Source organism: Narcine bancroftii, chromosome 12, assembly GCF_036971445.1.
Source record: "Narcine bancroftii isolate sNarBan1 chromosome 12, sNarBan1.hap1, whole genome shotgun sequence".
In the NCBI taxonomy this organism is placed as follows: Eukaryota; Metazoa; Chordata; class Chondrichthyes; order Torpediniformes; family Narcinidae; genus Narcine; species Narcine bancroftii.
Genome location: NC_091480.1, coordinates 80,510,489 through 80,535,336, shown reverse-complemented (window position 1 = coordinate 80,535,336; position 24,848 = coordinate 80,510,489). Strand labels below are relative to the sequence as shown.

General features: G+C 46.4%; 1 protein-coding gene across 3 annotated transcripts in view; it reads left to right on the top strand.

Moving 5' to 3' along the window:
• cdk5rap3 (CDK5 regulatory subunit associated protein 3) overlaps nucleotides 1–24,848 on the top strand; it is a 44,381-nt gene that overhangs the window by 8,314 nt on the left and 11,219 nt on the right. Inside the window, exons 4-14 of one of the 3 annotated variants that reach the window (XM_069907083.1) lie at nucleotides 2,660–2,760; nucleotides 2,843–2,891; nucleotides 3,630–3,808; nucleotides 7,000–7,136; nucleotides 8,457–8,610; nucleotides 9,533–9,616; nucleotides 10,360–10,441; nucleotides 18,640–18,725; nucleotides 21,539–21,744; nucleotides 22,387–22,558; nucleotides 22,837–22,939. In XM_069907083.1, coding sequence (XP_069763184.1) covers nucleotides 2,660–2,760; nucleotides 2,843–2,891; nucleotides 3,630–3,808; nucleotides 7,000–7,136; nucleotides 8,457–8,610; nucleotides 9,533–9,616; nucleotides 10,360–10,441; nucleotides 18,640–18,725; nucleotides 21,539–21,744; nucleotides 22,387–22,558; nucleotides 22,837–22,902 — 1,316 coding nt within the window. In that variant the 3' untranslated portion in view covers nucleotides 22,903–22,939. Of the gene's footprint in view, nucleotides 1–2,659; nucleotides 2,761–2,842; nucleotides 2,892–3,629; nucleotides 3,809–6,999; nucleotides 7,137–8,456; nucleotides 8,611–9,532; nucleotides 9,617–10,359; nucleotides 10,442–18,639; nucleotides 18,726–21,538; nucleotides 21,745–22,386; nucleotides 22,559–22,836; nucleotides 24,663–24,848 lie in introns of those variants that run through there. The other 2 variants (XM_069907084.1, XM_069907082.1) reach the window with 2 other exon arrangements.

The following is a 24,848-nucleotide window of genomic DNA, read 5'->3' as shown; positions in this document are numbered from 1 at the left end:
CAGTGCAAACTGTTTTGCCTGTTCCATAGTTTGCATTGAGTATCAGAAACTGTTCTGCAGAAAATAGGCCTTTCAGTTCGACCCATTGTGCTGGTACAGTAGCTTCTGGCTACTGCTCCTCATCTCCCCATCACCATATCCTTTCTCTCTCCTCATTTTTTTACCTTCAAGTTTTCTTATTTTAATTTTCTTTCCTCTTTTTTTTGTTCTGGTATGTCTGAACAGAAGCTCCATTCCTACTCCACTCATTATCCTTGTTGATTTGCATTTCTGGTCCAGCAAGGAAAGTTCTCTTCCTTACTTTCAGATCCCTCAGTGGCCTCGCCCCTCCCTGTCTCCCTAACATGGAATACTATCTGGAATGCTCTCTCCTTACCTGGATGATTGCAGCTTTGATAACACCAAAGAAGCACCGTGCTGGATATAGCAGCTTGATAAGCATCTCATCCACAACCGTTCACTCACTTCACCACTGATGCACTGTTGCAGCAGTTTGTATCATCTCCAGGATGCACTGTAGCAATTCACCAAAATTCCTTAAATTTTCACCTTCCAAACCCACCGCCTCCACCAACTAGAAGGACAAGTGCAGCAAAAGCACGGGGACCTCACCACCTCAAACTTGCCTTCCAAGTCGCATATAGTTCCTTCACCGAAGCTGGGTGAATCCTGGAATTCCCTCCTTAACAGCACACCACTCACAGCAATGATTCAAGAAGCTCACCACCACCACTGGGTCAACTTTTAAAGACCTCATCTTTGTCCATGATAAGTCACTAGTTAAGTGAACTTGAAGGAACTTGGTGCTCTGCCCTCTCTCCACTGCAGAGTTATGGATGTGTAATGAAGGGTGGTCATTAATCAAATGTTCTAGAAAAAAATTATTGGAGTCTTCTTGCTAAACTATGGAAAATCCAGTATTATATTTTTGAAGTAACTTTTGCAATTAAGAGAACATCCAGTTGATGGCTGTGATGTATTTTTGAACTGTTTGATGCACCATCAATTACTTCAAAAGACTAGGTTATACAAAAATTTATAGGCTTTTATTAACATCAGAATGGATGTCTGTCCTGAAGGCCATGATCATCTCCTTCATCTTGTCCACGTTGAGACCTGGGTTGTTGCTCTCACATCATATCAGGAGATTTTCCACCTCTTCAAGGTAGTGCAGCTCATCGTTGTTGCTGATGAGGCCAACTTCTATGGTGTCATCTTCAAACTTGATGACACTGTTGGAGCTGGATCTGGCGACGCAGTCATGGGTCAGTAGCGTGAAGAGGAGTGGGCTGAGCACACTGGCCCAGTCAGCTCTCCCATGTCCACCTTACCATCAAGTACCTATCTGTACTAATTCCAGTTACTGACATTTGATCTTTGGCCTTCTATAATTTACGATTTGTGTGACTATGGATGTTTCTTGAGTGCTGAGAGAGTCTGCCTTCACCACTCACCCCAACCAGTGTGCTCCAGTTTCTAACCACCCTCTAGGTGTAAAGATTTTCGCCCAAGTCCTTTCCATGTCATTATTCTCAATTTATGGCCTCTGTTCTATCCCCTCTACTTACCATCTGTATATACTTCTTAAAATAGGTAGCATTTCCTTTTCTATGTCTAATAGAAGGTCATCATCCTGAAAAGATGGCTGTTTCTCCCTACACAGATGCTTCCCAAGAATCTGCAGCATTTCCTGATTTTGCTTTTAACAAGTATATTTATGCCTGATTGTTGGGGTAATATATTTCTGACCATTGAACAATGTCCTTTGCACCTTAGCTGAGAGAGATCAGACGATTCCAGTCAAGGTGCTCGGTTAGCTGAAGGCCAGCATGTGGGTGCAGCAAGAAATTAGAGATGTGGGGCAAATGGTTTATTACAAGAGGATTTGATTGCAAGCAGTTTTGTAGAACCTTGATAAGCCTGTGTGCAACTCAGATTGCCATTGAGGGGGAAAATGTTTAGGACTGAGATGGGGAGAAATTTATTCACTCACAGGTCTCTGAATATTTGGAGTTCTTCACCTGAGAGGGTTCTGGAGGCTCAGTGACTTATTCAAAAACAGATGGATAGATTTCTGGATTTGGGGATGGTGCTAGAAAATTGCACCAGAATGTAATTTCAACAGTAGTATTAAGCCTGGCCTTTTGCTATTTCTTGTGTTCTAATTAATGCAATATTTCTAATTTGGGGAAATATTTTTGCACTTTTCCAGCATTTTTATATATTCCTTCCCACAGTCTAGGTACTGGAGCTCAAAATCTAGGTTGTGACTCCAATACATTGCTGCAGATGTAATGAATGACACTGTGATCTCTCACTTTCTCTCTCACTGTCTAGAGAATTGAAAATTTTTCTATGGTGCTCCCTCCACCATCAGACTCCTAAATAACAAACTCAACCAGAGACTCATTTAAGGACTTTTACTTTGCACATTATTTATTATTGAATATTTATTATCTGTATTGCAGTCCGTTTGTTTGCACTGCTTCCTTGTTTACATTTTTCCCTTGTATGTGTATCTTCTTGAGTACATTTATTTGCACTGCCAATAAGTATAAATTCTGCCTGGTCCGCAGAAAAAAGAATCTGAGTTGTATGTGATGTACGTATGAACTCTGACAATAAATCTGAACTTTGAACTTTTATTCCTCTCCTGCAGATATTCATTATTTCCATTGCGTGAGAATTGTAGAGATTCTCAGAAGAACAGAAGTGTCGACGAAGAATATTTTTGGTGGCTACTCTTCTCAACGGATGAAGGTGATTTACTTCTGCATTTGGATAATAGCTGTATATTGAAAAAAAAACCCAAAATCATCCCTTTGACTTTTTCTTGTTTTAGGACTGGCAGGAAATAACATCTTTGTATGAAAAAGACAACATCTATTTAGGTATGTACTGGCTTGTGTTTTATAATGCACTGGTATTAATGAATCAATGGTAGTTCGGTTGCTGTGGTCCACCAGTTAACTACTGTGCATCAGTCAGGAGGTTGTGGATCCACACTTTCTTTGCAGATTTGAGTTAATTAACCTGGCTGACTCTCATGGTGAAGCATTGGGTGCTGCATTGCCATTGTTCCAATGAAAAGTTAAACCGAGGCTCTGCCTGCTCGCTGGTGTGGATGAAAAAGATCTAATCAGAGAAGACCTGAGGGATTCTTCCTGGTGTCCTTATCAAAATATCAGGTCTATGTATTTATACTAGTTTGAAAGCCAATATGTAAACTTGTCATGGTGCATGGAGGGAATTTGGAACCGTGCCTTCGTTTGTTTGCATAGTTCCATCACAACATGAATACTTGGACCCCTTTTGAAGTAGATGTTGGGGAGCCTGTGACGTGTATTATCATTTTAGGACCACTCGGTGTTTATGCTGTGCTCACTCTGACCAGTTCCACAGGAGATGGACCTGACCAAAGGTAACTGAAATGATAATAATTGTGAGTCCTGGAAATGCAAATGTTAATCTATGGATGCTCTGTTGCAGAACATGACCTTGTTACCTGTCCTTGCGTGCAACAGCACAAGCTGCCGTCTGGCACATCTGCCAGATTTACCTGGCTGCAATGTTAAAACTGTGCTATTGATTGGTTGCAAGGTTCACCTTGTATTTTTTTTTAATGACAGTTGAATTGGCCAGTTTACTGGTGCGTAATGTGAATTATGAAATCCCCTCACTGAAGAAGCAGATCAGCAAATGTCAACAGCTACAACAGGAATACAGCCGCAAGGAGCTGGATTACATCAACAACGCAACTAGTCTACGGGAGAAGTTCTCAGCCTCCTGCAAGCAGTTTGGAATAATGGTACGTCAGACCGCAATACATGGTTGTAGCTGAACTATTAATAATAGGAGCATGGTTTTGCATAGACAAGAATATGAATGTGTCCCTTTAGGGCAGGGTAGTATAATTGGTCCTGTTCACTGAGGCTAGTAAAAATGTAGACAAGAATGTTGACATTGTTTGATTGACAAGTCAGTTCAGAGAAGTGAAGCATACAGCAGCTACGTAGAAAGTGCAGGAGGGTAGAAAATATAAATTACACTCATTTTTCAAAAAGTTTAAGCTTCCCTCATTTTACGCAGTATTGTGCTGTTCTTTTTTGTTTGTAACCCTGTAAATGTGACTAAAATCCAGGTCTGAGTGTGAAGTCATAGAAATAAAGGACCACAGGGCAATGGATAGAAGGCCGATCACTGCCCATTGAAGCAGTGGAGGCTATCTCAGTATATTTAAGACAAAGTGGATAGATTTTTGCAGTCAGGGAATTAAGAGATATGGGGAAAAGGCAGGGAGATGGAGGTGGAAATGAGCCTATCATCAGATCAGGCATGATCTTATTGAATGGCAGATCAGGTTCGATGAGCTGAATGCCTTACTCTTCCTCCTATTTCTTAGGTTTAGAAGTATTTATTGAATATAGTGGGCTGAGTTTTGGGGTGGTTGTAATGGTGAGGTGGCCAGCGATAGTCGCTGTTAATCGGTAAATCAGAAAGCAACACTCTGAGTCCACGCCAGCACCATTGAACAGCGTGTGAATCTTACTGTCAGATACATTGACCCTTCACAGGCCAGGCCGATGCTGGCTTTGACTCCGAAGTGTTGGGTGGCACTGATGTGGTGATCTTGCCTGAATGTGCCATGCTGAAAAATCTCGCCATGTTAAGACTAGTACATTAAGAAACATTTTTTATGCAATTGTAAGCTATAATTATTGCTGTAATCTCAATTTTATTTTTTTACACTTGTACTCATAAATTGAAAGAATGTTAAAAATAAAATTGAATTTACCATGTATTTCAGCGTATAACACGACCCTTGAAATCCTCAAAAAGCACTCGAAAATCAGGGGCCATCTTGTACGCCAGATACAAAAATAAGGCCTTAAATTCAACGGGACAAAAAAAAACTGCTCGATGTAGATTTGGTGTATAAGACGGTCCTTGAAGTACTCCCCACCGCCGCCATAACCCACCCAGACATTTTACAATTGTAGAGCCCAAGGCCCCAACACCTGCCCGGGAGTCCGAGGTCCCTGCTGGGGAACTGGTGCCCCCTACCTCCCCCAAGCTGACACGTAGCCGTGGTTCCTACACCGAGTACTCTTGGGCAGGGAGGCAACTTCTTTGATGCGGGCGGCACTACACCTGATGTTGAGAACGGAGTCGCTGACTCTGCCTGCAGCCGATGCTGAAGATTTTCTCCCAGTACCGTTTAGCATCTTCCTGACCAGAATCAAAGGTTTTTGTACTTTATTTTTTAAACTTGCTTTCTCAATTTACAGATTTGTTACTTGGCGATTGGGGTGTTGTTACAAAGTTTGGGTTGATGTTGGGAGGCAGCACGTTCCTTGCAGAAAATTGGCAGATTTTCTTATATGCCTGATACATGTTGAAACCACGAAATTTAGGCGTAAAATAGGGATCTATCTTATCTGAAGGTTGTCTTATAAGCCGAAATATACAGTATATTCTTTTATCTGTAATCCCATCTCTCCTCCCATCTTCAATCATATAGCATAGCAATAGCTGGGAAGGAGTAGGTCAGTCTTGTTCAGGACCATTCAACCCATCATGGAAAAGAACCCCACCTCTGACACTGCTCTTGTATCAATCTCATCTTTGATATTCTTCCCATAAAGAACATGATGATAGGTAGTCCCTGACTTTCAACTGTAATGGGGACTGAAGGATAAGTTGTATCTCGGAACAGACGCAAGTCGGAATTTTGCCCATGCACATGGAGTACCGAAGTCTTAAAGCAAACTTTTTAATTAAATCTTTTTTCATCGTAGATTTGATGAAAACAACTTAAAGCTTCCTGATTTTGTCAATCAACCTTGGTGAATCTTTCCACATTCTGGTTCATGCTAACCTTGTTAGTCAGTGTTCTGTGGTCCCAGGGCAAGCCAGAGCCATCTTAATTCCTATGTGCATGCGCGAGTCTTTGGCGGGTTCATGGTGCCACAAGACTCACACCACCAGGTTCAGGACTAGCTGCTACCCCTCCACCAGACTTCTCAACAACAAAGTCCAATCAGGAACTCATTTAAGGAATCTTACTTTTGCACTGTCTTTTTTTCTCTCCGGATTGCGTAGCCAGTTTGTTTAAATCTTTTGATTTGTTTACATTGTAAACATGTACAGTTTTTTTTTCACTACCAATAAGTAGTAATTCTGCCTCACCCGCAGGGAAGAATCTCAGTGTTGTATGTGATGTCATGTGACTTGTATGTTGTCTGAAAATGAATTGAAATCAAAGTATATGGGGTGGGACATGACTGCATTATGGAGTGGAGGTGGAACAGGGGTCTCCAAAGTAGTTGATATCGACCCCTGGGGGTCGAAAGAGGTTTGATAAATGCCAGGGGAGTTGTTGATTTAACTTTTCTGGTCCGAAACGGGTGTATCTACGGCAAATAACACCTCTGGCAGGGGTGGTCAACCTCTCCCGAGAGCGGGCCTTGGTGGCCACCATGTTGTATTTGTCTGGCCTTTTAAAAGTTGAGGGAGGGTGGGGGGGGCGGGCACTGCAATCTCTTTCTCCCCCCTCCCCCCGACATACAAAGAATGTCACCGGTGGGTGTGGGGGGGGGGGGAATTGGAGAAATTCCATGCCTGGGGGTCGATGAGAGATCAAGGGGTCGTGGTCTAAAAGGTTTGGGGGCCCCTGAAGTAGCAGCAATGATCTTATTGATTTCAGGAGAAAGCTTGAGAGGCAATCTTGCTTTCAGTTTCTTGTGTGCCTATAAAGTTAGGTGGGAAGAGGAACATAAACACAGCTCGTTTCTGAACTCCAAACTTAATGCAAAGCCCAAAGCCCCAAGCATGCTATGTGACAACTTTATAAGTCGACCCAGCCCCCTTTGCAGATAGGCTTGGACGAAACCCCAGGTTTCTCTATTCCAGCGCAATTGACACCAAAACTAACACAAGGCGTGTTGATTCTTTCTCCCTGGTTATAAGCAGCTAATGTCCTTGTGCTTCTTTCAATAGGGAAAAGATGTCCGTCAGGAGCTGCTCTCCCTGTGTAAAGACCTTCCTTCTGCCCTCAATGATATTGCTGAGGGGGCCAGGAATCTCACAGAGGTGATTCAGTTCTACGAAGCCTGTGTGGAGTTTGTTTGTGACCGGTAAGTGATAAGGATGAAAACTCAAGCTGGGATGTTCCACTCCAGTCGATCAGAAATCGAAACCGGTGGGATTGAAGTGGAGTTTGCCATTGAGGCATTCATCCCAATGTCATGTGGGTCAGTCTGAGGCCTTGTGGATTTCAGGGCACTGTCTTGCTTGCACAGCACACATCCCCCAGAAGATGGAGGTTCCCAACTGTCAAACTACCATATCTAGTCCTCCAGGAGAGTCCTGCACCAGCAACCCAATTAAATACTTAAGTTAGCCAGGATCCAGTGATGCCATTGTCTCTTGTCAGAAACTTGGCAGGTACCTCTCCAGTCATATAGTCATTAATTTTTAATTTAATTTTTAATTTGGACATACATCTTGGTAACAGACCCCTTCAGCCCATGAGACCGTGCTGCCATATTACACCCAATTGACCCCTGGTACGGTTTTTTGAACAGTGGGAGGAAACCGGAGCCACCAGGGAAAACCCACACAGACACAGGGAGAATGTACAAACCCTTTACAGACAGCGTGGGATCTGAACCCTGGTCCCTATTGAAGGCATTGTAAAGGCATTGCGCTAATCACTATGCCACTGTGCTGCCCCAGGCTTGAGGCTTGCAGGGGTCACCATGGGATGGGGGGGGGGGAAGAGGAGGAGGAAGCCCGCAGGGTGGGGAGGAGGCTTACAGTTGGGAGGGGAGGGGGAGAAGGTCACAGGGGAGGTGCACGTAGGCTGGCAGGGAGAATTTGGCGGAGGCTGGAAGGGAGGTGGGCAGATGCTGGCGGGGCAATGTGGGCAGAGGCTGGTGGAGAGGTGGGAGGTGGTCGATTGAAAATTGAAATTTTCAGTTTTATTCTTGTCAGGCAACATTATTAAAGGAGGTGGAACTAGAGTTTCCATGTGGATTCATGGTGAATCAGTTGATTGATTGATGAATCGGGCAGAAGAGGGTACATGATTTCCACTGTCTTCTGCCCACCTCCCACAATGGTAGAGTGCTAGAGAGTTGGTGATCTCAGCACTCCCGATTACCCAGTAACTCATTTCCCTACTGTCACTGTAGGGGTGAGATTCTTGTGGAGGAGGGGCAGTGAAATTGGTGGTGGTATGTACTGAATCTTTTTCGAGCTTCTGGGGCATCCCTCCGTGGCAGACGTACTCTCCTGGCGATGAGATTGAGGCCAGTGAATAGGACAGGGTGGGGTGCCAGGCAGGGCAAATGGGGAGAAATGGGGAAAACTGTAGAATAAATTAAAATAATAATTTAAAGTCCAGACTTTTGGCTCTGGTGACATCAAGATAATCAATTGGTGTGTTGCGACAGAGTCACTGAAACCATTGTACCGCTGCTGAAGCACATTCAGACCAAAGGAAACACGAGTGTCTACGAGTGGAGGACAGGACTGACACCAACGGCCATCGAGCGGCCAGTTAGCAAAGAATGTGCAGAGACGCCACCGGCCGAGGACGCAGACACCGTGAGTGCTTCTTGCCCTGCCTTCTGTTTCAGCCTCATTGATAAAGGAGATGACCACACCAATGTTAATTGGTTTCTTCCAACAGTTGATGTTTGGATGATGGAATGTCGGAATAACCTGGGGGGTGGTCTGCAGCCTAATGTAATTAATGTCTCTGTTCAATGGTCAAAGATGATGTATTTTTAACGTCGACAATGATGCTTGCAATAGGAAATGCAAGTAATTTGGAAGTGGGGGTGGGGGGAAAAGTGGGTGCTGTTGTGTGTATCTTGTGATCTGGTGTTCATGGTCTAAGAGAGTACAGCATGTTGTTCGTGATCACAAGGCTTCAAATGACATAATTTATCAGCCTTGTCGGGAACGATGGTGTCTGTGCATCAATGAAAATGTGGCAGAGGTTTGGAGAGGTTCCTGCCTGTTGGCTAAACTGCCCAGTCCTTTTCCATGCCCAAGGTGTTCCGCAGACCTTGGCATTCCACCTTGGACCAAGGCACAGCATACCAACATGTTTTAGCTTGTGGCAACTTCAGTTCAACGCCAGCCCTGTGCTTGAGTACTAGTTGTTGCTAAACATTTGTTCAGTTTTAAAATTCCCTTTTTCAGTTTCATTGTCCATGGTTCCTCTCTTCCTTGTTCCTGGAGTCACCTGGAGCTCCAGGATCTGTGACTTCATTTCTAGTTTTGTGATCCTCCACTGGCATCCTAGGTTTTGGAATTCCTTTTCAAAGCTGACCCTTTGTATTCCTTGAAACCTATGTTACTTGTTATCTCATCATGTTATGGTGCCAGTATGCTGTCTTGCAGCACTCCCCATGAAATACTTCAAGATGTATCAACTATGTTTAAGTTATTAGATAAGCACACATTGCCACCTAAGATGACCTTTGTGAGATAATGGTGTGGATTCTAATCTGCATTGCAGATTGACTGGGGAGATACCGGTACTGTTGGACATGAGCAGGCTGGTGAGATCGACTGGGGAATCTCAGTGGTAGAAAGTGCAGAGGTAAGTCACCAGACTCGTTGGCTGAAAGTATCACTCACCTTATTCACTTATGGAGATTTCTGTAATCACTCAAATGATGTAGGCCTTCCAACTGAGCTGGCTGTTAATTGCCCTTGAGACACGGTCGAGGAGCTGTCTTCTTGAATCAATGATGTTAAGGGCAGAATTCTAGGTTTTTGACTCAGCGACGGTGAAGAAAGAGGAACACTATGACGTGGAGGGAAACCTCTTGGGGAGATGTTCCCGTACCTTTGCTGCCCTTGTCCTTCCAAATTGTTGAGTTCATGGGTTTGGAAGGTGTTGTCTAAGGATCCTTGGGGAGTTGTTGCAGGGCATCCTATAGACCAGTGGTTTTCAAACTTCTTCTTTCCACTCACCACCTTAAATGATCCCTATGCCATAGGTGCTCTGTGATTTGTAAGGATGTGAGTGGAAAGAAAAAGTTTGAAAATCACTGCTGTCAATAGTACAAACTACTTCTAATATGGATCAGTGTGTGGATCATGCCTATAAAGTGGCCTGCTATATCCAGTGTTGTATTGAGCTTGCTAGCCTCACCCATTGCACTCCTGAATTGAGCCTTGAAGATGGTGGGCAGGCTTGGGGGACAAGGGAGGTGAGCTGCTCACCACAGGATTTTTCATCTGACCTGTTGATCATGGCCTCTGACTATTTTCCTGGTTTAATTTGCTTCTAGTTTTGATTGTGTTTTACTTTACATGTTTTCTAATTTGGATGGCCAGAAACAAAGAGCTGATGTCATTGACTGGGGAGAGAACACAAGTGCTGATGTAGAAATCAGTGTGGTGGAGTCGAGTGTTGAAGGTAATTTTTTTGCACTTCTGTCACTGTGTTACTACTGAGACACCTAATTCTGGGAATGCAAATCCTGCTAATGATGTCATTGGGACCCTTTATTTAGGTTCCAACTTGCAACTCACTCCTGCATCTTCTGCTGTATTAGGTTGAAATTCTCATTTGTCTTGGGGCTCTGCTGAATAAAGGGAGAGGCAATCTTGCCTGGCTGGAGTCTTGCACGTTTTCAATTTAAGGGATTGGCCTTAAGACTGTGATAAGAAATTTCTTCACTTGGGATGTTGAATCCATCACGTTCTCTACCCTATGGGTTATGGATCAGAGAGCATGTTCTAGGCAGAGCACAATGGATTTTTGGGTACTGAGGGAACTAAGGACTTTGAGGATTGGAGAGGAGGAGACTGAGGATCGGTTTCCTTGTTTGAATGATGAGGGATCAAGTGGCCTGCTTCTGTCCGTTTCCTCTGTTCTTTTGTTTCCAAATGAACAGGATTTGTTCAGAACAATTAAATATCTGACAACTATAGAGTTGTACTGTCCACTGAAATTTGGTGATCACTTCTTTGCAAATTGATCAATGACTATGATGACAGGTTAAGTAGCAAAATTCCCCTTCTCCAGAATTGAATTAAAAAAAAAGGGAATAAATAAATCGGTAAAATTCAAATAAATAAGACTGGGCCCCACGAGGGAGTGCTGAGACTTAGTTGGATACTTGCAGGTTTGCCCTGCTGAACTAGCAATGTCCCTTGAAGTGCGCCCACTCTTTTCGCTGTCGACACTTACGTAGAGGTGAGTTGGGTTGTCAGTGTGAGAAAGATGATAGTTTTAATAAAGTTGCATTGGAATGAAATGGCGGCCAGGATGAAGAGTCGGCCAGTGCCACTCGCTGCTGGGGCGACTCTCCCAAAGTGTCAGCCTCCACGTCCTCCCCCTCCACGTCCTCCCCCTCCACGTCCTCCCCCTCCACGTCCTCCCCCTCCACGTCCTCCCCCTCCACGTCCTCCCCCTCCACGTCCTCCCCCTCCACGTCCTCCCCCTCCACGTCCTCCCCCTCCACGTCCTCCCCCTCCACGTCCTCCCCCTCCACGTCCTCCCCCTCCACGTCCTCCCCCTCCACGTCCTCCCCCTCCACGTCCTCCCCCTCCACGTCCTCCCCCTCCACGTCCTCCCCCTCCACGTCCTCCCCCTCCACGTCCTCCCCCTCCACGTCCTCCCCCTCCACGTCCTCCCCCTCCACGTCCTCCCCCTCCACGTCCTCCCCCTCCACGTCCTCCCCCTCCACGTCCTCCCCCTCCACGTCCTCCCCCTCCACGTCCTCCCCCTCCACGTCCTCCCCCTCCACGTCCTCCCCCTCCACGTCCTCCCCCTCCACGTCCTCCCCCTCCACGTCCTCCCCCTCCACGTCCTCCCCCTCCACGTCCTCCCCCTCCACGTCCTCCCCCTCCACGTCCTCCCCCTCCACGTCCTCCCCCTCCACGTCCTCCCCCTCCACGTCCTCCCCCTCCACGTCCTCCCCCTCCACGTCCTCCCCCTCCACGTCCTCCCCCTCCACGTCCTCCCCCTCCACGTCCTCCCCCTCCACGTCCTCCCCCTCCACGTCCTCCCCCTCCACGTCCTCCCCCTCCACGTCCTCCCCCTCCACGTCCTCCCCCTCCACGTCCTCCCCCTCCACGTCCTCCCCCTCCACGTCCTCCCCCTCCACGTCCTCCCCCTCCACGTCCTCCCCCTCCACGTCCTCCCCCTCCACGTCCTCCCCCTCCACGTCCTCCCCCTCCACGTCCTCCCCCTCCACGTCCTCCCCCTCCACGTCCTCCCCCTCCACGTCCTCCCCCTCCACGTCCTCCCCCTCCACGTCCTCCCCCTCCACGTCCTCCCCCTCCACGTCCTCCCCCTCCACGTCCTCCCCCTCCACGTCCTCCCCCTCCACGTCCTCCCCCTCCACGTCCTCCCCCTCCACGTCCTCCCCCTCCACGTCCTCCCCCTCCACGTCCTCCCCCTCCACGTCCTCCCCCTCCACGTCCTCCCCCTCCACGTCCTCCCCCTCCACGTCCTCCCCCTCCACGTCCTCCCCCTCCACGTCCTCCCCCTCCACGTCCTCCCCCTCCACGTCCTCCCCCTCCACGTCCTCCCCCTCCACGTCCTCCCCCTCCACGTCCTCCCCCTCCACGTCCTCCCCCTCCACGTCCTCCCCCTCCACGTCCTCCCCCTCCACGTCCTCCCCCTCCACGTCCTCCCCCTCCACGTCCTCCCCCTCCACGTCCTCCCCCTCCACGTCCTCCCCCTCCACGTCCTCCCCCTCCACGTCCTCCCCCTCCACGTCCTCCCCCTCCACGTCCTCCCCCTCCACGTCCTCCCCCTCCACGTCCTCCCCCTCCACGTCCTCCCCCTCCACGTCCTCCCCCTCCACGTACTGGGCTTCTCCTCCAGGAAAAACAAGGACTGGTTCGACGAAAACAGCCAGGAAATCCAGGAGCTGCTGGTAAAGAAGCGAGCTGCCCACCAGGCTCACCTTACAAAGCCGTCCTGTCCAGAGAAGAAACAAGCCTTCCGTCGCGCATGCAGCCATCTTCAGCGCAAACTCCGGGAGATTCAAAATGAGTGGTGGACTAGCCTCGCCAAACGAACCCAGCTCAGCGTGGACATTGGCGACTTCAGGGGTTTCTAAGAGGCTCTAAAGGCTGTGTCCGGCCCCTCACCCCAAGTCCAAAGCCCGCTGCGCAGCTCAGACGGAAAAGTCCTCCTCAGCGACAAGATCTCCATCCTCAACCGATGGTCAGAACACTTCCAATCTCTTTTCAGTGCCAACCGCTCAGTCCAAGATTCCGCCCTGCTCCAGCTCCCTCAACAGCCCCTAAGGCTAGAGCTGGATGAGGTCCTCATCCAGGATGAGACATATAAGGCAATCGAACAACTGAAAAGTGGCAAAGCAGCAGGTATGGATGGAATCCCCCCAGAGGTCTGGAAGGCTGGCGGCAAAACTCTGCATGCCAAACTGCATGAGTTTTTCAAGCTTTGTTGGGACCAAGGAAAACTGCCTCAGGACCTTCGTGATGCCACCATCATCACCCTGTACAAAAACAAAGGCTAGAAATCAGACTGCTCAAACTACAGAGGAATCACGCTGCTCTCCATTGCAGGCAAAATCTTCGCTAGGATTCTACTAAATAGAATAATACCTAGTGTCGCCGAGAATATTCTCCCAGAATCACAGCGCGGCTTTCGCGCAAACAGAGGAACTACTGACATGGTCTTTGCCCTCAGACAGCTCCAAGAAAAGTGCAGAGAGCAAAACAAAGGACTCTACATCACCTTTGTTGACCTCACCAAAGCCTTCGACACCGTGAGCAGGAAAGGGCTTTGGCAAATACTAGAGCGCATCGGATGTCCCCCAAAGTTCCTCAACATGATTATCCAACTGCACGAAAACCAACAAGGTCGGGTCAGATACAGCAATGAGCTCTCTGAACCCTTCTCCATTAACAATGGCGTGAAGCAAGGCTGTGTTCTCGCACCAACCCTCTTTTCAATCTTCTTCAGCATGATGCTGAACCAAGCCATGAAAGACCTCAACAGTGAAGACGCTGTTTACATCCGGTACCGCACGGATGGCAGTCTCTTCAATCTGAGGCGCCTGCAAGCTCACACCAAGACACAAGAGAAACTTGTCCGTGAACTACTCTTTGCAGACGATGCCGCTTTAGTTGCCCATTCAGAGCCAGCTCTTCAGCGCTTGACGTCTTGCTTTGCGAAAACTGCCAAAATGTTTGGCCCATCAGCCAGCTCCCCACCATGACTACCAGCCCCCCCACATCTCCATCGGGCACACAAAACTCAAAACGGTCAACCAGTTTACCTATCTCGGCTGCACCATTTCATCAGATGCAAGGATCGACAATGAGATAGACAACAGACTCGCCAAGGCAAATAGCGTCTTTGGAAGACTACACAAAAGAGTCTGGAAAAACAACCAACTGAAAAACCTCACAAAGATAAATGTATACAGAGCCGTTGTCATGCCCACACTCCTGTTCGGCTCCGAATCATTGGTCCTCTACCGGCATCACCTACGGCTCCTAGAACGCTTCCACCAGCGTTGTCTCCGCTCCATCCTCAACATCCATTGGAGCGCTTTCATCCCTAACGTCGAAGTACTCGAGATGGCAGAGGTCGACAGCATCGAGTCCACGCTGCTGAAGATCCAGCTGCGCTGGGTGGGTCACGTCTCCAGAATGGAGGACCATCGCCTTCCCAAGATCGTGTTATATGGCGAGCTCTCCACTGGCCACCGTGACAGAGGTGCACCAAAGAAAAGGTACAAGGACTGCCTAAAGAAATCTCTTGGTGCCTGCCACATTGACCACTGCCAGTGGGCTGATATCGCCTCAAACCGTGCATCTTGGCGCCTCACAGTTTGGCGGGCAGCAACCTCCTTTGAAGAAGACCGCAGAGCCCACCTCACTGACAAAAGGCAAAGGAGGAAAAACCCAACACCCAACCCCAACCAACCAATTTTCCCCTGCAGCCGCTGCAACCGTGTCTGCCTGTCCCGCATCGGACTTGTCAGCCACAAACGAGCCTGCAGCTGACGTGGACTTTTACCCCCTCCATAAATCTTCGTCCGCGAAGCCAAGCCAAAGAAAAAAAAGATCTGTAAACTTGGGGAGGGAGTTAATTATGATGGCCACACAGTTGACGTAGCAGTTAGTGCAACGCTGTTACAGCACCAGCTCAAATTTAAATTTGTAAGTTAAGGAAATTACCTGATTAAAGCAAACTTTACATAATCAAAGACTACAGTATTTATTTTTTTCAAATTACTTTACATTTTGCACTGTCTTTTGTCTTTTAAATGGTATATTCTCAATGCAGGTTTAACCATATAACCATTTACCTTTCGAGTCCGCACCGGTTCACTGACTTTGTGACTTCAGGCATTGGTCTCAGTTTGTATGACTCGGTCTTGCACTCGTTGTGAAACACCTTGGAGGTGCAGTTTGTTACCGGTTTTGTGACTCGGTCATGCACTGGTGGCATTGGAAGAGTGAGTCTCAGTCAACTGGAAAATTCACATTTCTGGTATCTGCGGTCCCCTTAGGTGTCATAATGGGGATTCTAGTGTATAATGTACAGATGTACCAAAATTCTTATATAAAAGGACAGATAACTATTCACAGTTGAAGTTACTGCAACAAAAATAGTGACATTTCAGTATTGCAGACAGATCTTTTAGTGATCCCAGAGTAGTTTAGGGTCAGGTTAGTGCAGGGAGGTTCAAGAACCAAGAAAAAAGCTGTTCTTGAACCTGAAGGTGCTGGACTTGAGGCCTTCTGTATCTTCTGCCTGAAGGAAGTAGTAAGAGGTTGTTACCTGAGTGATGGGGATCCTTTATGATATTGGCTGCCTTCTTGAGACAGCGCCTTACACATATATAACTATATAACAAATATAGCACGGAAACAGGCCATCACGGCCCTTCTTGTCTGTGTCGAATTACTTGTACTCTCCCTAGTCCCACTGAGCTGCATTCTGCCCATAATCCTCTATACCTTTTATATCCTTATACCTATCCAAATTTTTCTTAAAAGATAATATTGTACCTGCCTCCTCCACTGGAAGCTCATTCCACACAGGCACCGCTCTCTGAGTAAAGAAACTTCCCCTTGTGTTGCACCTAAACTTTTGCCCCCAACTCTTAGCTCATGTCCTCTTGTTTGAATCTCCCCTATCCATGGAAAAAGTCTATCCACATATCCTCTATGTATCTCCCTCAAAATTTTTAAGACCTCCATCAAATCCTTCCCCAGCCTTCTACGCTACAAGGAATAAAGACCTAACTTGTTTAACCTTTCTCTATAACTTGGGTGCTGAGACTCGGGGATCATTCTGGCGAATCTTCTCTCTATTCTGTTCACATCCTTCCTATAATTTGGTGACCAGAACTGAACACAAGATTCCAAATTTGGCCTCACCAATACCTTGTACAATTTTAACATTACCTCCCAACTCTTATACTCTATGCTCTGATTTATAAAGGCCACCATTCCAAAGGCCTTCTTCACTACCCTATCCACCTGAGATTCCACTTTTTGGGAACTGTGTATCGTTATTCCTTGAACCCTCTGTTCAGTTGGATTCTTTAAGGCCCTAGCATTCACCATGTATGTCCTATTTTGATTAGTCCCACCAAAATGTAGAACCTCACCCTTGACAGCATTAAACTTCAGATGCTATCTTTCAGCCCACTCTTCTAACTTGCCCAAATCTCTCTGCAAGACTTGAAACCTTCCTCACTATCCACAACACCACCTATCTTAGTATCATCTGCATACTGACTAATCCAATTTACCACCCCATCATCTAGACCATTAATGTATATTACAAACAATAATGGACCCAGTACAGATCCTTGAGGCACACCACTAGCCACCCGCCTCCTACCTGACAAACAGTTCTCCACCACCACTCTCTGGCATCTCTCATCCAGCCACTGTTGAATCCATTTTACTACTTCCATATTCACACCTCATGGTTGAACCTTCCTAACTAACCTTCCATGTGGGACCTTGTCAAAGGCTTTTCTGAAGTCCACATAGACAACATCCACCACCTTACCCTCGTCAATTTTCCTGGTGACCTCTTCAAAAATTCAGTGAGGTTTGTCAACGTGACCTTACATGCACAAATCCATGTTGACTGTTCCTAATCATACCATGTCTATCCAGATAAATATATACCATCTCTAAGAACATTTTTCATTAGTTTGCCCAGCACTGACGTTAAACTTACAGGCCCATAATTGCTTGGTTTACTCCTTGAACCCTTTTTATATAGTGAAACAAAGTGCACAATCTGCCAATCCTCTGCACCATCCCCGTCGCTAATAACTTTTAAAATATTTCTGTCAGAGCCCCTGCTATTTCTACACTGACTACCCTCAAGGTCATAGGGAATATCCTGTCAGGACCTGGAGACTTGTCCATCTTTATATTTCTTAAAAGCTCTAGAACTTCCTCCTCTTCAATCATCACAGTTTCCATAACTTCCCTACTTGTTTCCCTTGCCGGACACAAGTCAATATCTTTCTCCCTATTAAATACTGAAGAAAAAAAATCTGTCTTCAGTGGACAGGAGATTGGTGGTCATTATCACTTTGGTTAGGTTTGCCACTTCCTGCAACTTTCTATGTGGAAACTGGAGTTTCCAAACCAGGTTGTTGGGCAACCACATCTTAAGACAACCAGATCTTGCTCTACCATTTACATTTTCTTGGAATTTATTGAGAGCATGTGTGCTATATAAATAGAGTATACGCCTTGCATTAATGGGTGGCAGAAGTTTGGAACTGTTTTCTAGGTTAGTCTGGGATTCTATATTGGCTTACATCAGAGAAGGGGACCATTACAGCAGAGTTTGGCCCTTCAGCCCACAATGTGCTGACCTGTGTAAACCTACTTCTTACATCCATATGGTTATCTAGGAGTCTTTTGAATGTGTGTATTGTACCAGCCTCCACTACTGCCCAGCAATGAATTCCAGACACCCTCCTTGTTGGGCTGAAGAACTTGTTCTGTGCTGCATGTTTCCATTTCAGCCTATCAAGTTCGCAGAGCAATCCCGTTTCCTGCACTAATCCATCCTGCCCACATTCTCATCAACTCTAAGATTCCTCCCCTCACCTACACAACCGGTGCAAGCTGCAGAGGCCAATTAAACCCACGTCTTTGACTGGGCCACCTGTGCAGGGACAGCATGCAAACTCCACAAAGGCAGCACTGGGGCATTGCTGGATCTGTGAGCCAGCAGCACCATGGGCTGCATTGCTGCACTGACAGTGAAAGGCATCAAGGCTTCTGGGGAAATGGTCATTGGTGTTAGGTCAGAGGCTCATTCATGGTGGAACAGATTGGCAGGGTGAATTAGCCTGTCTTTGTGATGAACTCCCTCTTTAGAGAGTATTCATTCTCTGCACACCAGGTGGCAGTGCTGACTACAGAATTATAACGGATTGAAATGCGCATAACTGAGAGACTTCCACATTTCCTCCTGGGTTCTTGGTTCATGAACTTTAAAGTATTTGCGAGTGAAAATTTGTCATTAATGAGATTAGTCCCATCTCAATGCCAAACTATCAAGTGCTTGAATGAGACTCTATTAATTCTCATTAAAATAATTGCACCCAGACTAATTGCATTTCTGTGTTCTAGATGACGAAGTGGCAAGAGGGAATGATGCACTCACAATCCTGGAAAACACAGAAACCAGAAACCAGTTTATTAATGAGCTCATGGAGGTACCTTTCATTACTGAAAACAATTACCGAAGAAAGTGCGAAATTCAGAAAAAGAATGTGCTGCTGCAGTGTTGTATGAACTAGAGTGAGGTGCCTGAGATCCCCGGGTTACAGGACAGTGCTGGCAAACAGAGTTCATTGCATTGGGATTATGAAACTAAAGTGGTTTGAGTTGAGGTATAGTAACAAACTGATCAGTGCAACAATCTCCTGAGGTTGTCTTCCTCCTGTTCCTGCCATAATAGAGACAAACAAAATGTCCACAGTTCAGTGCTTATGTGATTTGGCTCCAGCCTTGTCCTTGTGGCATCCTATTCTGTTATCTCCACCTTGGTTCCCAGTCTTTTCTCCCCCCCCACCCCCCCCCCCCTACAACCCCACCAGCTTTTGCTCCTCTTTGGCTTCACTCCAAGAGGGTTGAGTAGGATGTTTTGTTTTTGTCCTGCGTCGAGAGAACCACGAGTGTGATGAGCATGAACCCTTGGCTGATGATGCGTTATTGTTTTCTGATCGCAGAATTGCAATGTTTTACTGACAGATTCCTCCTCCTCCCAGTGAAGTCTCAGCACAGTCCAGGCACAGGAGCTGCAAACTTGTTTCTTGGCCCAGAATGGGAACAGCTGATGAGTTTACAAGTTAATCTGACATGCTTACAAGGGATTAGAGTTAGAGGAACTTTCACACCAGCCAAGTACACGTGGGTTGAATCGGTCAAATTAGTGGGTGCGGAGCGGATAATCTGGCAGTGTGAAAAGTTCCAACCGGGCAGGGCAAGTAACAATCAGCCAGGCTCTGACTCTTGGTGGGGGCAAGTGTCAGAGCCTGGCAGAGTTAACTCGTTAATCTCTCTGTGACGGCGTGAATGGTGTAATACCCCCTTTCATACCACCATCCCTTGTAGGAAGTGGGCAAATTTACCGGGCCTGCTGCACCCGTGGAACCTTTCCCACTGCACCACGATTTACCTGGTTCATTGGGAACCTGGGATTTTATGGGGGTCCCACCGCCAGCAGTGACATCACGAGTGGCGTATTACATACTCACAGGACAGTGAGATTGTAGTGGGAATAAAGCATATATGTGCTCAATGTATAAAAGAGCGTGGGGGAAAAGCAGGCAGGGTTTAGTAAGACCTAGGTGCTCAATATATAAAAGATCATGGGAAAATTTCCAACAAACCCACAGACCAGCTTGTTATTATTCTCTAAACAATAGAGTATAACAACAATTTATATAGCAATACTTTGTGTAAGGCATTAAAAATAATCTTATGATTTAAAGCACAGGTAAGCACTAACAGCCTTGCTGGCTGTGCTCTGCCAGCCATGCTGACTGCACAGTTATATTTCACAGTGCGGCCGGTCGTGCTCTGACAGATTGATGCAAGCACGTAGGCACTAATGATACCCAGTAATTCACAGATAATTAGTTGTCCATTCCCTGCTCAACATGATGCTCAGCTGAATCTCATTATGGGTTCTTGAGCAGCATCTTCCAAGTTGCAAAGACCATGGGTAAAGGAACCAGGTGTAGGCTGTTTGGCCCTTCAAGACTGCTCCCATTCAGTCAGATCATGGATGATTCAATGTTCTTCATCCGCTTTCTTGTCCTCTCCCCAAAGTACTGGATTCCCTTACATTGAAAACCTGAGTCTGCTTTTGAATGAATTCAGGGATTCAGCCCCCGTAGCTTTCTGGGGCAAGGAATTCAAAGATTTCCAAACCTTTAGGGAAGAATTTCTTCTTTAACTGAAACCTAGCATGAGAGCAACATTCTGAGACCTCGTGCCCGCTAGTCTGAAACTGCCCAGCTTTTACCTTGTCAGATCTCCTTGAATAATGAGTAGGGTCAGCTCTCATTCTTAAACAATAATTTGGCAGCTATCTCCCAAAATGAGTGCAGCAGGCACATGAGAACTCCATAGCCTCTCAGTTCCTCTCCCAAGTCGCAAGCTATCATGGTTTGGAAATACATTAATATTCCTTCATCGTTCCTGGGTTAAAATCCTGGAAGTCAGCAGTCCTGTAGCAGAGTGGAAGCACCTTTCCCACGTAATTGTAGGCATTGAAACAGGTGACTCGCCACCAATGTTCTAGTGATGAACTAACCAGCAAAATGTACCAAAGATAGCTTCACTTAAGCTTTATTTTGAATGTTTTGTTACTTCGTGAACTACACTGTAGCAGAAGCTTTGTTTGTATATTTATTAAAAATCTGGTTCCTCCAACCCATTCGTATTTGTATAACTGAAACACCAGCAGAACTGAGCAAGCATGGGTGTGTGATTACATCGACGATGGAGCAGCTTGCTGGATCTCTGCACCAACCCATCATGTTACCTGGTTAAAGAACACCTTGATTTAATGTTTTCCTTCCAGTTTTCAAGCCCCCATTGTCTTGCCTCCCTATCTATCACCTCCTCAGGCAATTTAATCCTGCAGGATGCCCACATTCCCTCATCAGCATTCCTGATTCTAACTGCACCACCATTGGTGGACATGCCCTCAGTTGCCAAGGCTATAAACTTTGGATGATTGCAGCACCAGACCTTGATTGTGTGGATGTGGGCATGTGTTCATGTGCATGCTTGGCTGTGTGTGGGGGTGTTGGCACGCATGTGTGTATGAATAGAGGGTTGGGAAAAGGAGGTGGGGGTGGTGAGCTAGTAAATTACAAGGGCAAATCTGCATCATTGTAATCTACCAGCTCCTGAGAGTTCTTCACCAAATTTCTGGTTGGGAATTCTGCACAAGACTGGATTTATTTTGGGGACTGCTTTTCCCCTAATTGCTTGTTTGTAATATTGCTGCAAGTTACAGATCTTCCTGTCCCAGCGACTCACAGAGATGAAGGAGGAGGCAGACATCCTCTCCATAAACCAGTTTCAAACTGCTCCTGCTGCCGTCCAGAGCCAGGACGTTGCGAAAGTCACTGCCATGTTGATGGTGGTGGACCATCTTGTCCAGAGACTGACTGTGGTGAAGATGCGTCACCTGCTTTTGATCCATGCTTCTCCCAGGTTTGCCTGTCCGCCTCTTGTTCTTCCTCAGGTTCTAGTCTGTTCTCTTTGAGCTGGAGTAATCTGTCAGCCCCTCTGACATCTTCCCCCAAAGGTTAAATGGTGACTATTCTGTATCTTGTAGTCATTCAGCATGAAAACAGGCCCTTTGCCTACTGAATACTTGCTGACCATAAAGAACCCACTCGCGTGAATCCAGTTTGTTCTACTGTCAGAATCTCACCCAGGGGGAACTTATCTCAGCCAGTTAGCCTGCCAACTCTTGTGTCTTTGGGACATGTGGGGAATATCAGAAGTGGAATCTCTCGCTGCCTTGCTGTATCTCATCCTTTCTTTGATGGTATTTATTCTGATAATTTCTTAACTGCCTGGGACGCTATCAGGAAAACAAGAGGTTGCCAATTGCTGCAATGCCACTGTTGTTAAATAAGCCATCTTCAGTCCTGCCACAGTGTTGCTGTGAGCAAGGTGTAGCAGTGAGGACAAGTTCTCAATGACTGGAGCAGTGGAAGCTGAAGGGTGGAGAGAGGGACAGAGTTGCATCCTGGAAACTTTCAGAAAGAGGTGTGCATTGACTGGTACAGTTACCTACATTTTGCAAAAGAGTCGTGTTTGCTCACTGCTGCCCTTTTGATGCTACAGGTATGTAGACCGTGTGACTGAACTTCTTCAGCAGAAGCTGAAACAGGCAGAGGCAGTGAGAGAAAAGCAGCACCTCATGGTTCAGAAGAGACAAGAAGCTCTGAAGGAACAGGCAGACCTTGAGCCTAAACTTGACCTTCTAATCCAGAGAACGAAAGAGCTTCAAAAGTTGGTGAGTAACAAATGTGGGTACAGGAGTGTTTGAGCACAAGTTCCAAGTGAAGCTCCGGTTTAAAGTAGAGCATTTGTGCAGCTGCTATTCCCACCACTGGGTGTCATCAGGCTTGCATTTCTGCAACATCTTGGCGATCTTGGGGCAGCCAAAAGGATTCGGTCATTGTTTTCAAGATATCCGCACATTAGCATGTGGCTGTTTTAGACCTTGACGCGGTGTCAATCCATTTTGGTTTTAAAAAAAAAAAAACCCTTTTACTCCATTTACTATTTCAGATTGAGACTGACATCTCCAAACGGTATCAGAATCGGCGTGTGAACCTGATGGGGGTCCTTGTCTAATCTGCTTTCCCCGCACTTGGCTACAGCTGACTTTTAGGCAAGCCTTTATTTATTCATTAAGTGCCTGTGGAGTGAACCGTTCACAATGAAGTAGATGGAAAATTGGTCCAAAAATATTCTGGAACCTGTTGCCGCAACATAACTTTGGTGACTCATTCCTTTATTGTCGTGTACTAATACACAAAATGTAATTTACCAAACTTGTTCACGTTTGCTTGCTGTAAGGGCACACAAATGCATTGCCCGGCACCCCCAACAATGAGAGAAAGAGAAGCAAAGGAGATCCCTTCAGAGTCACCTAGTGGATTCACCTCCAGCTTCCCGCAGCCTCTTCAGCCATAAGGCCTCCCATCCGAGCCACTAGCGAACCCAAGCTCCCAAATCCAAGCTTCCGACATGATCTTGAAGCTTTCAGTGCCTCAGGACCTGTCAAGAGCCCTTCTTGTCCCCAGCACCCTCTTAAATCCTGGTCTCGAAACGTGGTTCCCATCAGCTGGACTCTAGCAGCCAGCAATCTGTGTGGGTCCTTCAGCTACTGAGGCCCTTGCTAGTCTGTGTCGTGGTCTCCCACTACATGGGGTCATCTCCCAGGCTTCTCCTTAGGAGAGATTGTTCACCTACTCTAGTGCTCTGATCCACACTAGTTTTGGGAGTTGAATTTCCTTTTCTTTCCATATGGATGAAATTTAAAAAAAACGTTTTGACCATAGAGTAGAGCAGGATTAATGTTTGTTGTTAACTTTTTGTAATAAATTGGATGAAATTCTGTTTTCTTCTCATGGGGAGGGAATTGTTTACCATATATGTGCATGAAATGGTCAATTTTTATGGACCAATTTTTAAGGTAAAATTTATGGGATCCACTATTACACACGTACAACTTTTGACTGTGGAAAGTACCTGTTCGAGGCATCAGGAGCTTGGATGAGCAGACAGCCGCGGCCAGAAACAGGTGGTAAATCCACATTTGGCGTGTCGGGATCTTCGATGGGTGGGCGGCTGGGGTCTGGGTGAGAGTCCACGTTCGAGGCGTCAGGAGCTCCAGTGGGCAGGTGGCTGGGGCCTAGGTGAGAGTCTGCGGTCAGGGTGTCAGGAGCTCCAGAGGACAGGTGGATATATGAAAATACCAGACTTGGGGCAAAAATTGGGATTGACTTTTACACGGTATTAACTAAAATCAGGTATTTAGTATATATGGTAATAGGAGATTCATGTGTCAGTTAATGAGTGACATCGTGAACTCTACTCACCATTCTCTGGTTAACAGTAACTCAATATGAATTCAGACCTCAGAACTGAAACCTGCCCAGAGGCCACACCAGGGTTGTTCAGTCCCTGGCGAAATGAGAATGAATGGAGATGAATACCATCAGAATGTGAAGCATTTTACTCCAGCATTATAAGCCTAATGATGGGCCTCGCAAGCTTCACACAGAAACACAGGCACCAACACTGCACCGTTTATTCAGAGTTGGACACGATCAATCGCACTTCAAACCACATGACACACACACACACACACCACATAGCAGGTTGCACAGCTGCTTTGGTGATGGATTCTGTCCCCTTAATAGCAAAATCAATAATTATCAAACCTAAGTAATAAAATGAAATTTGAATGCTTGTCAACCCTTTTCTCAGCTGGGGTGTATATTGAATTCTTTGTCTAAATCTTTGTTGAATGGGTTTACTTCTCTGAATTGATACATGTTCTCTGTGGCCATGCTATATGTGTAATAAAGGAGAGCTTTGAAATACTGTTCCATTGCATGCCTGCAACAGTAATGTCTCTGCCAAAAGCAGCCATGGATGAGCAGTGAAGGGAGGGAAGTTTAGGGGAGACATTAGGGGCAAGGTTTTTTTTATGCTGAGAGTTGTGGGTGCTTGGAATGCCTTGCCACGCGTGGTGGTGGAGACTGAAACATTAGGGGCATCAAAGAGAATTT